At 40.8% G+C, this 17,791-nt stretch overlaps 1 protein-coding gene across 1 annotated transcript in view; it reads left to right on the top strand.

The window, feature by feature from the left end:
• Positions 1-17,791, top strand: part of CTNNA2 (catenin alpha 2) — a 613,234-nt gene that overhangs the window by 178,859 nt on the left and 416,584 nt on the right. The window contains exon 7 of the mRNA XM_070948152.1: positions 5,753-5,956. Within this exon, the coding sequence (XP_070804253.1) occupies positions 5,753-5,956 (204 nt within the window). The remainder of the gene's footprint in view (positions 1-5,752; positions 5,957-17,791) is intronic.

Raw genomic sequence — 17,791 nt, 5'->3', positions numbered from 1 at the left:
AGGGCCTCCTCAGGGTGCCGTCGGCCAAACAGTGTCGGCTGGCGACCCCCAGGGGGAGAGCCTTCTCTGTGGCAGCACCCGCCCTCTGGAATGACCTATCCCCTGAGATACGCACGATATCAGACCTCTGGACTTTTCGTCGGGCCCTGAAAACACACCTATTCCATCTAGTTGGGCTGGCTTGATCCCATCCTCTCAGTTTTAATTGAATTTGGTTTTAATTGGGTTGTTTTTAATATCTTGGGCCGAAATTATTTAATTGTTTTTTAAATTGTTTTTAAATTTTATATGCAATGTTTTATCTTGGCTGTACACCGCCCTGAGTCCCGCAGGAGAAGGTTGGTATAGAAATAAAATTATAATAATAATAATAATTTAACAACCAGTTCTCTGCCGTAATGACTGGCTGGGTGGGCATGGCCAGAGGGTGTGACTTTAACTTTAACTTTTATTTAATTTGTATACCGCCCTTCTCCCGAAGGACTCAGGACAGTGAACAGCCAACAATAAAATACATACATACAAAATTTAAAAAACAGAACTAAAATCGAATTAAATAATTTGGCCCAGACAGATTAAAACCCCAATCAATTTAAAACAGATTTAAACTTTGAAAATTAAAAGATATTGAAAATATTAAAATATTAAAATTGTTTAAAATTTGTTTAAAAAGAGGGAGAAAGTTAGGCCAGGCCCGCCTGGTGAAATAAAAAGGTCTTTAGAGCGCGGCGGAAGGTGCGCAGATCTGGGATCCTCCGTATCTCCGGGGGGAGCTCGTTCCAGATAGTAGGTGCCCCCACAGAGAAGGCTCTCCCCCTGGGGGCCGCCAGTCGACATTGTTTGGCTGACGGCACCCGGAGGAGCCCCTCTCTATGAGAGCATATGACAAGCAGCACTTGGCCTCCGTGCAGCGTCCTGGGAGCAAAAATGGGCTGCGGGGGTATGTGCCACCCCCGCCCCCTGTTTTAGGCCTAGTAGGCATCTCTGCAGCCTCCTGGGCGCAAAAACGGGCCGCCGGGGGAGGTACCGCACCCCCTGTGCCCCATTTTGGGCCCAGTAGGCCTCCCTGCACTTACCTGGGAGCCAAAACAGGGCGCATGGGGACTCCTGGAAGGGGCAGGGCAGGGAGGGGCAGAGCCAGCCAGCAATTTAACAACCGGTTCTCCCGAACCAGCCCGAACCGGCTGTATCCCACCATTGAATACAGGTAATCCTTGACTTGAGACCGGCTATTTAATCACCCTTTGAAGTTTACAATGGGCCGTGGAAAGAACACTTTTGCAGCCGATAAAACAGGGGTCCCCAACCCCTGGTACGCAGCCCATTTACCGGGCTGTGAGCCATTCGGAACCAGGCCGCAGAAGCAAAGGGGGGGGTTTGGGCTCCATATGGAGCTTGAGAATTTAGAAAGATTATTTCTTGTGCTATAGTGACATCTAGTGGATGTTGCATCCAACAATTTCTTCCCTTCTTTTGAGTATATGTGGGCTCCACCAGCATATCAAAGCAAAGACACCTTCAAAAGAAGGGCAGAAATATATATATATATTATTTCGACAGCTGCCTGTCTCACTCATTGACTACGGGCAGCTTACAATTCCGAAAGTATAAAAACCATCAAACAAACACCAAGGCGTTTTAAAAACAATAAAAGCATCCAAAATAAATATACACAGCTGCCAATGTATGTATGTATGTATGTATGTATGTATGTATGTATGTATGTATGTATGTATGTATTTCTCTTTAGCCAGGTTCTTTCTACATAAATTAAGATTTTTATGCAGCCTTAGTTCAGTGAAATCACAATCCACTAGTTTCTAGGCTTTTTTTTCCTGGCAGCCAGCAAACACTCTGCTGCCCATTGGGAGACTAAGAAGACTAAGATAGATCTATTTCGGATTTATAAACCCTCATCAGTTAGCCACACCCTCATCCCATGTATCCTCCCTGTAAAGGTACAGTATTTGTTTTCTTTCCTTTTCGTAGGCCTTTATGTGTATTTCTCTTTAGCCAGGTTCTTCCTACGTAAACCAAGATTTTTATGCAGCCCTAGTTCAGTGAAATCACAATCCACTAGTTTCTAGGCTTTTTTTCCCCCTGGCAGCCAGCAAACACTCTGCTGCCCATTGGGAGACTAAGATTAGTCATATCATATATATATATATATATATATATGATCTAACCGGTTGTGGTTAGGTTAGGTTTAGGTTTATTAAATTTGTATACCGCCCTTCTCCCGAAGGACTCAGGGCGGTGAACAGCCAAGATTAAAATACATACAATATAAAAATTAAGATGAATTAAAACAGAATTAAATCAAATTGGCTTCCCAAAATTTAAAACCCTTTGCCCGTAAAATAACCCATTAAAATTTTAAGCCAGCCCAGTTTGCTGAAATAGGAAGGTCTTCAAAGACCTGATGATATATATATCATTAAAAAGAGATCCAATTTAGAACTAAGGCCAAATTTCCTGACGGTGAGAACAATTAATCCTTGGAACAACTTGCCACCAGAAGTTGTGGGTGCTCCATCGCTGGAGATTTCAAGAAGAGTCTGGACAGGCAGAAGGCCTCCAAGAGAATAACCCTGTTATTCTATGTTCTAAAGTAGGAACTGATCCCTTGTGTTTTCATTATATCTATCTTACCTTCGCCATCTTTAATACAGGCAGTCCTCGACTTACAACAATTCACCGAGTGACCGTTCGAAGTTACAACAGCACTGAGAAAAGTGACTTAGGACCATGTTTCACACTTAACGCAGCATCCCCCCCATGGTCACGGGATTTACATTTGGACGCTTGACAGCTGACTCACATTTATGACGGTTGCAGTGTCCCGGGGTCACGTGATCCCCTTTTGCGACCTTCTGACCGGAAAAAAATCAGCGGGGAAACCAGATTTCCTTAACAACTGTGTTACTAGTTTAACAATTTCTCTTAACAAATGTGGCAAGAAAAGTCATAAAATGGGGCAAAACCTCACTTAACGAATGCCTGAGCAACATAAACGCTGGGCTCGATTGTGGTCGTAAGTTGAGGACTACTTGTAGAGACATAGAGATTTGTCTCTATGTGTATTAAACATATCTAAACATCAGCAGTGGGTTTCCCATAATGGTACTACTGTAATGTTCGCCACATATGCACACGTTCGCTTCATGCATGTGCCTGCTTTCCACGCAGGGGTGAAATGTTCCTGGTTCGGACTGGATCACCTGATCCAGCAGCGATAGCAGCGGGTGGTTTAGAGAACCGGTAGCAAAAATCCCTGCCCCCCCCCATGCCCAGCTGAGCTGTGCGATCATCAGAGGCTTTTTTTTTAACTTTTAAAAGCATTTTTTCTACAACCTCTTCAGCCGAAAAAATGCTTTTAAAAGTAAAAAAAAAAGCCTCTGATGATCATGCAGCTCAACTGGGATCGTCAGAGGCTTTTAAAAGCATTTTTTCCTGCAACCTCTTAAGGTTGTAAAAAAAATGCTTTTAAAAGTAAAAAAAAAAAAAGTTGGCCACGCCCACCCAGTCACATTACCCCCCCCAAGCCCACACCCACAGAACCGGTAGTAACAAATTTTACATTTCACCACTGCTTCCACATATGCGCCCGGCCTAAAAAACCGTGCCTAAATAGAATGGCATAGAGCCATTCTGGTTTGGGTGAACCGGTCCGAACCGGCTGGACACCACCTCTGCTAAAGATCCTTTTTTAATGTTTTCTGTCATTCTGGGCTTGAGCTTTTCCGATACCCACTGTGAGTGGCATAGAATCTAGGGTGGGCTGGTAACACAGCATTGAGATAACCAATTCTGCAAAAGAAGCATATACCGTATTTTTCGGAGTATAAGACGCACCTTTTTCCCAACTAAAAGGGGGTAAAAATTTACGTGTGTCTTATACACCGAATGTAGCCCCGCCCACCCACTGGCCCCCACCCTTTGGCCTCTGCCTCGCAGCAGTTACCTCCTTGCAAGCAAACAGCAAGAAAAAAACAGCTCCTTTCAGCTTCAGCACAGCCTAATTAGCACACGTTGATTGGATCGGCCTTCCGACCCTCAGCTGATTTGCTCTCAGCTGTTTTGCGCAGGGCTCTGCTGCTTGCTGCAAAGAGGTAAATTGCTGGAGCAAATTTTTTTTTCCCCTTGTGCTAATGAAGCTATGCTGAAAGCGAAAATGAAAGTAAAGCAGGCTGTTTGCTGTTTGCTGCAACGAGGCAAAATTGCTCAGAGGCGGAGGCAGATTTCTTTTTCTTCTTTTCCTCACCCAAAAAGGTAGGTGCGTCTTACACTCCGAAAAATACGGTAAGTCATTGTGGATTCTGCATCACCGCCCGCCCTTCAAATCAAATTGCAGGAGGCTGCAGGAAGCGTTAATGCAATGATAGAGCGATCTCCAAAGTGCGCCAAGCAAGGAAATGGTTCCCTTCCCGCCAGAACAAAATATTGCTTTCTATTGCTCTGCAATGTCATACTTCTCACTGCTGCTTCAACGGCGGATGGATAACTCTTGTTGCCTTACACAACAAGGCAAGCTAAAGATGAATGCGATTAAGGGGCAACAACATCAGGCCTAATCTGTTTTTAAGTGGCATTCAATTCTGGTAATCTGGTTTCGAGAATGTACCTTTGCTGCCCACGAAGATTTAATCCTTTCTAAATGCTGGCTGGGTTCCTGGGTAACTGACCTTGGTTTATGTTTGGTTTTTTAAACTTTGCTGTAGAATTCTTTTGTTGGAAAGCTTTAGATTCTCATCCCCAAAGAAAGGAATTGGGGATTACCTTTTCCTAAAATCTTTTTGCCTTTGTGGACATAGGAGGAACATAACTGAGTTACAGGAATATGGCGGAAAGTATCAGGTTCTAGTTGGCTTCGAAATGCCATATATAAACAAGACACAAATAAGCGTCGATGGAGATTCCCAATCAGCCAAGTCACGGTTGTCCCAAAGCTGCTTTAAAAACCTAATTATTTATTTACTTAACCCAAATAATTGCTTTTTTTCAAAAGGCAACTGGACTTTCTTGGGGGTTTTTTTTCCCCCTTTAAAAAAAAAGAAGAACCGAAAAATCTTCTTGAATGTGAAGCGAGACTTTTTCAAAAAACAAACAAATAAACAAACCCAAGAAAATCCAGTTGCTTTTTGAAAAAACAACAACTATTATTTGGCTGAAGTAAATAAATAATTAGGTTTTTAAAGTTCATTGCTATATTTTTACTGCTGGCTTTAATCTTTTAACTATTTTTTTACTTGTTTTATAATCTGCAAGCTGCCCAGAATCACCTTGTAGGGTAACTGAGCGACAAAGTAATTAAGTAAGTAAATAAGTAAGTAAGTAAGTTAGTAAATTAGTAGGTTAGTAAGTAAGTAAGTAAGTAAGTTAGTAAGCAAGTTAGTAAGTAAGTAAGCAAATAAATAAATTTACATTTCTTCATTGTTAGTTTCTAAGTCAATTTGAATATTAATATTCATTATTTTAATTGTGTTAATGTTTTATCTGGTTTTAATTGCTTGTAATAAAAACAGAATAAATAAATAATAAATAAATTTCATAGACAGATAGATAGATAGATAGATAGATAGATAGATAGATAGATAAATGTAAGCTGCCTGGAGTCAGCTCTGGGTGAGATGGGCAGCATCTAAGTTTGATAAGCCGTATCAATAAATAATAATTATTTCTCTTTCAAACCCCTGGCGCTACTCAGTCGTAGCTTTTACAAACTCCCCTTTCTCGCTTTGATTTTTCGCAGAACAAGATCATTTTAGATCCCATGACGTTCAGCGAAGCCCGATTTCGGCCCTCCCTCGAAGAGAGATTGGAGAGCATCATCAGTGGGGCCGCCCTCATGGCCGATTCGTCTTGCACCCGCGACGACCGTCGGGAGAGAATTGTGGCCGAATGCAACGCGGTGAGGCAGGCCTTGCAGGATTTGCTGACCGAATACATGAATAACGTAAGTGATCCTCCACCTTTCCTTTCTTCTCTCTTCCTCTCTGGATGGTTGAAATTATCTCGCGTGCTTGGTTGATGGCATCCACCCTTGGTGGTCCCCAAAGGTGGTCCATTAAAATAATGTAGGGAATGCAACTTTTGGAATCCTTTGAAGTGTGAAACCGTGGAAGGTTTGTTGTGGAGTTTGGTCCTCAACGACATTTGAGTTTTGGAAGATGAACCAGAGTGAACCCCGTGATTTCCTTAGTAGAACAGGATACATCTTTAATCATACATCTTTGGTAGGGGCACATTGCTTTCGCCATTTTTTATTTAATTATCCCTCCAGAAGATCAATAATTTATTTTATCCCACAGCACCATTGTATATAGCAGAGGTCTCCAAACCTGGCGACTTTAAGACTTGTGGACTTCAGCTCCCAGAATTCCTCAGCCAGCTCTTTGTTTCACTTTGCTGTCAAGATATATTACGCTTACTGCATACCCACCGTCTTTTAAGAAAGTTATCCTATGTGGCTGGCTGGGGAATTTTGGGAGTTGAAGTCCACAAGTCTTAATGTTGCCAGGCTTAGGGGACCCCCTGGTATACAACACATATTATAAATAATGGGATAAAATCGAAATAGAACTACAGATTGGAAGGTGCAAACCTCAGGTAAAGTGTTAAAATATTTCCTTTCCCCCCATAGTTTGAGACACAATTTACTTCTTTGTTTAACTGCTGGAATCAATGTTGAAATCTCTTGGCTGATGTGTGGGTAGAAGTAGTGAAATCCATCAGGAAAGATAGATGCTTGTTAAGTGTGGCAGTGTGTGAGTTATTAAGAAAGTATGTCTTGCGTGGGCTTTCCACAGCTGTTGAGTTACTATCTTTATGGCCGTGGTTACAACAAAATCTTTGAAACATATATTACCACGCTTAAAATTTCCAGGCACAGAAAACAGAGTGTTTTGTGACATAATCGCCATTGCTATATAAAGACTTCCCTTTACGGTATTGAAGATATCTCCAAATCTGAACCATAAAAGATTGTTTAGCCAAACACAACTGATGGTTTTGCATTGGTGTTTATTGTCTTGAAGGGCATAACACAAAGGCCTCCAGAACACTTTGTACAATTTCCTAGCGTGTTGCCAAGAATCAAATTCAACAATATTGATATGACATATTTGAAATTAATAGCAGATTATGTATTTTCACTTTAGAAGGTAATATTCATCCTTTTGGCTATTTCAAATGTGTTTGTAACGAACTTTTGAAACAGCCCATAACTATATTATCGAAGAGTGGAGACAGAGGGATACTTCTTAAATTTGGAGAAGATTCAACATCATTTATTAGTAAATGGTAATAAATTGCAGAAGAACCTTTCAGAAGGTTTCCAACATCCTAAATATGATTTAAAGTTTGATTTTAAAAAATGATGTGACACAAGAACAGAAGATATCTGAGATTTTACATTGTCTTAATTTATCTATGAAGGCAATTTTCGATGCATTGGGTTGGAGGAAATGTCCATCTGGGTTCAGTTCCAAGTGGGGAGAAAGACACTGGAAACATGGAGGCTGCTTGGAAAGATGGTTTAATGGTGGACAGGACCAACATGGTTTGAAGTCCTGGGTAGCTGACCACATGGAATGGATAGTGAGATATATTTATACCCTCTCTTGGGCTTTGAACTTGCTTCCTGTTCTTGTGGCAAGGGCATGTATACTGATTGGTTGTCAGAGTCCCATGGGCCCCATCCAGGGGCAACTTTGTAGGTTGTCTTTGAGTCCCAGACTTGATTGAACCTTGCTGGGTGATGCAGTCTTCATGCCCTTTGGTGAGATGGGTAGAGGGCTAATCCTATTATGTCCTGAGGGTGATGGTCTTTTGTTTTGTAGATAAGCTGGCCCAGCCTTTTGTCTTATAGATAGGATGCCCCAGTCTTTCTGGGGCTATTAAAAAAGTTTCTCCTTTTCTCATCCAGGGAGGTATAATATTCTGCCTTTTAAATATTTCCTAGAATATTTCACTCTTCTAGGAGAGGGGTGGGTGTTAACTTCGTACAATTGAATGGCTTTTGTTTATCAGTCATATGGATCTGACTTCTTTCTTTCCAAAGTGGAACATTCCAGAGTCTGAAATGGCTTGCAATTTTTTTCTGAAGTGACAGTCAAGATGTCTGGTGTTTAAAGAAAACATTAGCACTTCAAAAAAAAAAAAAAGTGGGGGGGAAGAGTGTCTCCCCCCCCCAGTAAGGTCAAAGAATTTGAAAGAATACAATGAACCTTGTTAATAACAATGGTGAAAGTTCGTAAAGATTATTAGGTGCAAATAGAAACACATACTATTTCCATAGGAAGGACGATAAGGCAGGATAAGGCAGGTTCAATTGGTTATTTTATTCAAAGAGAGAAATATATTTATACATGTTTTTTGCATGGATATCACTTTTGGATTTTGTCCTTGTGATGAAAAAAAAAAAAACCCTGAAACTTTGACTTTGGTTTTGTCGATCAGATAGATTTGTCATGGCTAGTTATATACTAATGTGTAAAAACAAAAAAATTGAGGCTGGAGTGTTTTTATCTTATTCTATGCTGAAAAGAGTCGGATGTCAACACCTTTTTTTTTCTCCTTGTAGCTCAATTTTCTTTTCCCCTCTCTTTTTTCCTTCCCCTAATTTCTTATTTCTACTTTTCTTTGTATTTTATATATTAAACAAAGAAAGAAAGAAAGAAAGAGAAAGAAAGGGAGAGAAGAAAGAAAGAAAGAAAGAAAGAAAGAAAGAAAGAAAGAGAAAGAAAGGGAGAAAGAAAGAAAGAAAGAAAGAAAGAAAGAAAGAAAGAAAGAAAGAAAGAAAGAGATGGATGGATGGATGCAGATGCCAAGAAAAGGTGGTTTTAAGTTGAAAGTTGTAAAATAGTGAATTGAACTGGCTGTTTCCACGGTCTTTCTTCTAGAATTATTGTAAACTCTAAAATGGATTTTCACATTGACAATTAGAAAGGTTGGTTTGTTCTCTCTCTTTCTTTCTCTCTGTTTTTTTTCCCCAATTTTTTAGTACTCTGTTTCCCCCAAATAAGATATACCCAGATAATAAGCCCAATTAGATAACTTATCTGGTGTTAAATACCAACAGTACATCATCTTGTAGAACTTTGCTTTTAGATTATAATGTAATGTGGAAGCCAAGATTTAACCACTGTTTGCTGAGCTTCTTCCTGCTGACAAACGGAAGGGACCATCCTTCTAACCCTTGAGTTTGAAGAGTTGGAAGTGCCCAAGGTCAATCCGTGTGGCAGGGAACAATAAATTATATTCACGAGACAGCAAGAGATATCCATCGCTGTCTCCTATCTGCCTCCAGTGATTGGTGTCAGCCTTGGATAGCTGAGTCATCTGGATTGTCCAATTTAGTTATGGTACCTTAGACAAGGGCCATCTATCAATGGATCCCATCATCGTAGTTCTGGCTTTTCAGGGAATGCTTAGAAAATCAAAGCGATTAAAGGTAGCATTTGTAAATAATTAACTACTTCGGTGTAAAGCCCAGTAAAGTTCTATCGGAGTTTTTAATCACGGATGGGGTTCAAGATTGCCACTTCCTCTTTCTTTTCTTTTCTTTTTTCTTTTTCAACCCAGTGAACTTGATGGGTTGGGAGGAAGCGGCTTGCCGATAAATTTCCCATTCATCTAAATGTCAGAGTAATTAAATTTTTTATGAAGCAGGAGTCAAAACTCTTGTTTGAAGAGATCAGTGAGATCCCAAGACATTGTTTTTAAAGCTCTTGAACAGACTTTCCACTTCTTTCTTATTCCAGGTGCAGGAATAAATGGACAAACGAGTAGATAGATAAATAAATTTAATAGACAGGTTGACCAAACGCACGATACCTCGTTGAGAACTTTTTAGTACGGTGGATAGTTATTGCTTTGTAAAAACATGCAATTAGCAATAAACTTTAAAACATGTAATTTAAAGCAACATGTCCAACATCCAAGTAGTCCTCGACTTACAACTGGTCATTTAGTGACCGCATTGGTGACAGGAAGGGCATCTGGCCAGTAAACATTCAGCTCCATTCAGTGGCCCAGACTCCACCCTGCAAGGGATTATGGGGGTCGTTAAAAGATTATGATAGCAATAGCAATAGTCCGTAGACTTATATACCGCTTTACAGTGCTTCACAGCCCTCTCTCTAAGCGGTTTACAGAGTCAGCCTTTTGACCCCAACAATCTGGGCCCTCATTTTACCCACCTTGGAAGGATGGAAGGCTGAGTCAACCTTGAGCTGGTCAGGATCAAACTGCTAACAGTTGGCAGAGTCAGCCTGCAATACTGCAATCTAACCACTGGGCCACTACTCCTTCCTTCCTTCCTTCCTTCCTTCCTTCCTTCCTTCCTTCCCTGCCTCCCTCCCTGCCTCCCTCCCTCCTTCCTTCCTTTGCAAGAAGTAGCATTTAGACTCCTATACCGCTTCACAGTGTTTTTACAGCCGTCTCTAAGCGGTTTACAGAGTCAGCCTCTTGCCCCCAACCATCTGGATCCTCATTTTACCCACCTCGGAAGGATAGAGGAGGGAGAGAGAAGGGGAAGGGAAGAGGGGAGGAGAAGAGAGAGAGACAGGAGGGGAGAGGGGAGGGAAGGGGAGAGGAGAAGATAATAGCAGAGGGGAGAAGAAGAGAAGAGAAGAGAAGAGAGGATGTGAAAAGTGCACCAGTCTTTCCTTCTTACTTCATAAATACTACCTGGGTATCTGTCTGGATTTTATTTCTTCCAACACTTGGAAAAACCAAAATGTTCTCCATCTCACTTTCGCCAAAGGCAGGGCGTCTATAATTGTTTAAATGCACTTCCAGGGAACCCACTTACCAACGAGCAGAATTTTGCTTATCTAGACTGGATAATAAACGAGAGCTCTTAAATAATTTACTTGGAAGATTAATGATCCCCTTGAAAGGGGCTTGTATTATTTAAATAAGTAGAACCGTTACGTTTTGCTTGTTTAACGATTCTTCCTTTCTCCAAGCCACCCTAAACTTTTCATAAGGCAAGGTGGAGTATAAATATTTAAGTAATACATACTTCAAGATGTATTTCATTGCCTGGGGGTGGGGTGGGGAGGTTACTCACGACCTACAACCGCAAACCGAAAAGTTTTCAAAATAATCTCCCCGTACCCTGGAGACAGAGTAATAATATAAGATTGTGGGCCTTTGCGAAGATCCCCAGAGAGTACTTGTTCAAAGTACCTAATTATTAAAACTGCGGAAAAAGTGGGTTTTGAGCGTGTCATATTTCAGCGAAACCGCCGAAGCGAATCCAGCGTGCTTTTTATTGCGAATGCAATCTTTTCCGCGGTGGAAACGACGAGAGTCCAGTTTCCGACACGACCACTGGATGCCACTGCACCCTTTCTAATCTCCAATATAAAAAAATTCAGGATCGTATTCCCACCCTCCCCCACCCATCCAAATGGAAGGGACACGAGTGACATTTGGAATATCTCACGTGGCGCTTCTGTCACGCATAACTTGAAAAATTTTAAATAATGGTCTTTTTACGGTCAGGATGCCTGACCTGAACATGAGAGATGGAAACAGCTGGATTCTTTCCACCGTCGATAAAATCCATTGTTTGAGCACTTGGTATATTGCTGGTTGTGTGACATGTGTGGCTGTGTGACTCATGCCCAAGCGCCAGGGAAAATGGCTGTGAACTAATCTCTTGGAATCTGAGAAAAGTCGGGAGGGAAAAAAAAGAAAAGAAAAAGAAAGAAAGAAAGGCAGAAATTTTGCAACTTTTAATGAAAAGTATTCATAAAGGAGTAGTCTTTATCAGAGACTGGGCCTTTATCCGAGAAGACCGTTCATTAAATTAAATTTTAGAAAATAATGATGAATAGAATAAAATAGAATAGAATAGAATAGAATAGAAAATATGGAGTGGAGTGGAGTGGAGTGGAGTGGAATGGAATAGAATAGAATAGAATAGAATAGAATAGAATAGAATAGAATAGAATAGAAAAGAAAATATGGAGTGGAGTGGAGTGGAGTGGAGTGGAGTGGAGTGGAATGGAATGGAATGGAATGGAATAGAATAGAATAGAATAGAATAGAATAGAATAGAATAGAATAGAATAGAATAGAATAGAATAGAATAGAATAGAATAGAATAGAATTCTTTATTGGCCAGGTGTGATTGGACACACAAGGAATTTGTCTTGGTGCATAAGCTCTCGGAGTACATAAAAGAAAAGATACATTCGTCAAGAATCATAAGGTACAACACTTAATGATAGTCATAGGGAACAAATAAGCAATCAAATCATATGAGGAAACAATCAATACAAATCTTAAGGATACCAGCAACAAAGTTACAGTCATACAGTCGTAAGTGGGAGGAGATGGGTGGTGGGAACGATGAGAAGATTAATAGTAGTGCAGACTTAGTGAATAGTTTGACAGGGTTGAGGGAATTATTTGTTTAGCAGAGTGATGGCGTTCGGGAAAAACCTGTCCTTTTGTCTAGTTGTTCTGGTGTGCAGTGATCCATAGCATCGTTTTGAGGGTAGGAGTTGAAACAGTTTATGTCCAGGATGTGAGGGGTCTGTAAATATTTTCGCAGCCCTCTTTTTGACTCGTGCACTATACAGGTCCTCAATGGGAGGCAGATTGGTAGCCATTGTTTTTTTTTCTGCCGTTCTAATTATCCCCTGAAGTCTGTGTCTGTCTTGCTGGGTTGCAGAACCAAACCAGACAGTTATGGAGGTGCAGATGACAGACTCCATAATTCCTCTGTAGAAGTGTAGAAGTGACAGCCAAGAGTGTTAGCTGTAGCGGTTCTGAATCTGCAGCTTGGATTTAAATTATGTTGGCATGTGCATTAAAATGGGATCTGTTGATTGGCTGCTGTATGGCAACATAGCGGATTAGTAAAGCAGATTTCCAAAGCACCTGAAGGCCAATCAAGGAATAACGGATGGAAACCGATCAAGGAGAGATTCAAGCTGGAAATGAGGGGGAATTTTCTGAACAATCAACCCATGGAACAGAAGTTGCCTTCAGAAGTTGTGGGAGCTTCATCCCTGGAAGCTTTCAAGCAGAGACTGGACTTCCATCTGTCAGAAATGGTGTAGGGTCTCCTGCTTGGGCAGAAAGTTGGACTAGATGACCTACAAGATCCCCTCCAACTCTGCTGTTATGTTAGTAGACCCCCATTTTATCTTTTCTTTTTTTTTTTTTGAGAATGGTTTGACACAGGTTCTAATGGGGCCCAAAAGTACAGGTAGTCCTCAGCTTTCAACTGTTATTCATTTATTGACCAGTCCAAGTTACAATGACATTGAAAAAGGGGCGGATGTCCGGATTTCACACTTACGACCATTGCAGCATCCCCATCATCACGTGATCAAAATTCAGAGACCTTGGAAACTGACTCATACTTACGACCGTTGCTATGTCCCAAGGTCACGGGATCCGCTTGGGCAACCTTCTGACGAGCAAAATTAGTGGGGAAGCCGGACTCACTTAACAACTGTGTTACTAACAAGTGCAGTGATTCACTTAACAACTGTGGCAAGGAATATCGTACAACAGGACAAAACTCACTTAACAAATGTCTCATTTAATAAAGAGGAATTTTGGGCTGGTCATAAGCCGAGGACTACCTGTAATATTCCAGCAATTTTTACCTGTTACCTGGCTCATTTCATTACTTATTTCATTTTATTCTATTCCAATGGCCAATTTGGTTAGTACGAACCTGGTTAGTGGAACAGGTTTTAGCCACGGAATAATGTTGGTTTCGTATTGGAATTAAGACAGTTTCTAACTTCAGTAACTATAGTGGACCAGACCAAGTTCTGAAGTATGAATATCTGATATTTTTGGAGTCTAATGCTTGGTTTAGGGTTCTTAATGAGAGACATGGTCCTTTTTTCAGTGTAAAACTAGTGAGTAAAGTTCCTTTGGTCTTTAAGTGAAAATTTAATTTAATAGAGTTATAAAGTTTTTCCTGCATTAGGCAGAAGAGGGCACAGTTACATACTACAATACAATTCTGCATCCTTGAAATATCTGTATTCTGCTCTGCTACAACTGTAATAAAATGAGATTTAGTAATCATAAACAAAGTGCAAACCTTAGCTTTATGAGGTAGCGCAGGGTTTTTTTTTTTAAAAAGGCATTGTACTAAAGAGTTCTGTAGCATAAAATAAATATGCAGGTTCTTTTACGTTTTAAGATAAAACTGCAAAACACGTTGCTGAACTTTTTTTAGGCTAAGCTTCAGAGCGATTTTGGCATTAGACATTATTGCAAATTTCTGGTGTAGGAGGCAGGTAAATATGCACAAGATATGTAGATTAAAAATATAAACATAAGTATTAAGAAAATGCTAAAAATTACCCTGGCTATAAAAGATACCCAGATTGTTATGAGAACACTAGTAACCCAAATGCACATTTGACAGAGCAAAAGCCTCCCACAGTCTATTTTGGGGAGAGCAAATGTTTATGTAGTTGCAAACTGTGATTTTGGTAAATGAAACCTGGTTTTTCATTTTTTCATTTTCATTTCAAGCTGCTAGTTCGGGATTGAGGTTGCAAAGCTGTCTGCACATACAATATTTCACGCTAAGTATGCACATTCAAATTCTGAAGCGCAAGGTTCAGCATCGGACCCTAAGGTAAAGGTTTCCCCGCATATGCGTGCTAGTCATTCCTGACTCTAGGGGGCGGTGCTCCTCTCCGTTTCAAAGCCGAAGAGCCAGCGCTGTCCGAAGACGTCTCCGTGGTCATGTGGCTGGCATGACTAAATGCCAAAGCCGCACGGAACGGTGTTCCCTTCCCATCAAAAGTGGTCCCTATTTTTCTACTTGCATTTTTTACATGCTTTTGAACTGCTAGGTTGGCAGAAACTGGGACAAGTAACGGGAGTTCACCCCGTTACGTCGCACTAGGGATTCGAACCACTGAACTGCTGACCTTCTGATTGACGAGCTCAGCATCTTAGCCACTGAGGCACTGCATCCCTCCATCAGACCCTAACATACCCTTAATATTGTCAAGGTAGTAGTAACAGAGTTGGAAGGGACCTTGGAGGTCATCTAGTCCAACCCCCTGATCATGCAGGAGACCTATACTAGGGATTTGAACCGCCAAACTGTTGGACCTTTCTGATTGACAAGCTCACTGTCTTAGCCACTGAGCCACCTATTCTTTGTACTGTGTCACTATCATAACTGAAATGTTCCCCCTTCGTTTAATTTTACAGGTCAAGAATGAATGAATGAATGAGTCTGTGTGTATGTGCGTACAGGTAGTCCTCGACTTACGACCACAACTGAACCCCAAATTTCTTTTTTTTTCAATAATTTTTTTTTATTTTATAAGCTATAATAGTTTCAATTTCAATTGAATGGTGTGTTTCCTGGGTACATGTTATTTAAAAAAATAATAATGATCAAACTCTTTACAACAGTATTCATTGCATTAATATTAATTATATAATAATATTTACTTATTCATTTTAATAAATCTCCCTTGTAACAATCTTTTCTTACATTTCCATATTTTTAACTTCTGTTTTTATTAGCCAACCGTTGATAAAACAAGTCCCATGTCAAAAAAATATCCTGTCTCCTCTTTTTTCCTTAATTGTCATTGTTAATCTATCCATTTCTGCACTCTATTTTTTAATAATTTAATAATTCTTCATTCTATTTTTTTTTTAAAAAAATACGTTTTCATCTGTCGGGATTTCTTTACTTTTCCATTGTTTTGCAAATACAACCCTAGCTGTAGTTAGTACATGTAAACTCAAATACATTTTCCCTCTATCATATTTTTCCCGTGGTATGCCCAACAAAAATAATTCAGGTTTTGAGCCCCAAATTTCTGTTGAGACATTTGTTAAATGAGTTTTGCCCCATTTTATGACCTTTCTTGCCTCAGTTGTTAAGTGAATCACTGATGTTGTTAAGTTAGTAACACGGCTGTTAAGTGAATCCGGCTTCCCCATTGATTTTGCTTGTCAGAAGGTCGCAAAAGGGGATTGCGTGACCCTGGGACACCGCAACGGTCATAAATATGTGTTACCGTGATCAAAATTCAGACGCTTGCCAACTGGTTCATACTTATGACTGTTGCTGTGCCCCGAGGTCATATGATCCCCTTTCTCGATCTTCTGACAAGCAAAGTCAATGGGGGAAGCCACCGGGTTCCTAATTTACCAACCGCAGTGATTCACTTAACAGATGCGGCAGGAAAAGTTGTAAAGTGGGGCAAAACTCACTGAAGAAATGTCTCACTTAACAGCAGAAACTTTGTGCTCAGTTGTGGTCGTAAGTTGAGGACTACCTGTAAAGAGATCCTGACTTTCAAGGACCTTCAAGGACATATCTCTGCAACTCCATGCAATCCCCACTCCCAATTTCCCACAGCACCAAGTGTGGCAGCCCTGGAGATCCACAGAAAAAGTGACAGCATCCCCCATGGGTACCCGATCAAAATTTGGGTGCTTGGCAACCAGAGTGTATGGATGATTGTTGCAGCATCCCAGGGTCGCCATTTGTGACTCTCCTAATTGCTTCTGACAAGCAAAGTCAATGGAGGGAAAGCCGGATTTGCGGGAGGGTCGTGTAATTCATTAAACAACTGCAGGTATTCGCTTAACAACCATGAGGAAAAACAATCATAAACTCAGGTGTGACTTATTCAACAACCAACAGCAACAGAAAAGTCTGGGACCGATTGTGGTCATCAGTTGAGGATTATATCTCGACAGTTAGATTCATAGTCGAAGACTATGGGTTGCCACAAAGAAGAGGGGAGGGTCAAGCTCTTCTCCAAAGCACCTGAGGGTAGGACAAGAAGCAACGGGTGGAAACTCATCAAGGAGAGAAGCAACCTAGAACTAAGGAGAAATTTCCTGACAGTGAGGACAATTAACCACTGGAACAGCTTGCCACCAGAAGTTGTGGGTGCTCCAACACTGGAAGTTTTTAAGAAGAGACTGGATAACCATTTGTATGAAATGATATAAGGCTTCCTGCCTCAGCAGGGGGTTGGACTAGAAGACCTCCAAGGTCCCTTCCTACTCTACTCTACTCTACTCTACTCTACTCTACTCTACTCTACTCTGTTCCTCAACTCTACTCTACTCTACTCTACTCTACTCTACTCTACTCTACTCTACTCTACACTACTCTACTCTACTCTACTCTATTCCTCTACTCTACTCTACTCTACTCTACTCTACTCTACTCTACTCTACTCTATTCCTCTACTCTACTCTACTCTACTCTACTCTACTCTACTCTACTCCTCTACTCTTCTCTATCTACTCTACTCTACTCTACTACTCTACTCTACTCTACTCTACTCTATTACTCTACTCTACTCTACTCTACTCTATTCCTCTACTCTACTCCACTCCTCTCCTCTCCTCTCCTCTCCTCTCCTCTCCTCTCCTCTCCTCTCCTCTCCTCTCCTCTACTTACTCTACTCTACTCTATTCCTCTACTCTACTCTACTCTACTCTACTCTACTCTACTCTATTCTACTCTACTCCTCTACTCTATTCTATTACTCTACTCTACTCTACTCTACTACTCTACTCTACTCTACTCTACTCTACTCTACTCTATTCCTCTACTCTACTCTACTCCTCTCCTCTCCTCTCCTCTCCTCTCCTCTCCTCTCCTCTCCTCTCCTCTCCTCTCCTCTCCTCTACTTACTCTACTCTACTCTATTCCTCTACTCTACTCTACTCTACTCTACTCTACTCTACTCTACTCTACTCCTCTACTCTATTCTATTACTCTACTCTACTCTACTCTATTACT

Source organism: Pituophis catenifer, unplaced genomic scaffold (genome assembly GCF_029215685.1).
Source record: "Pituophis catenifer annectens isolate HBS135680 unplaced genomic scaffold, rPitCat1.0.hap2 SCAF_8, whole genome shotgun sequence".
Classification (NCBI taxonomy): domain Eukaryota; kingdom Metazoa; phylum Chordata; class Lepidosauria; order Squamata; family Colubridae; genus Pituophis; species Pituophis catenifer.
This window is presented reverse-complemented; position numbering and strand designations above follow the sequence as displayed.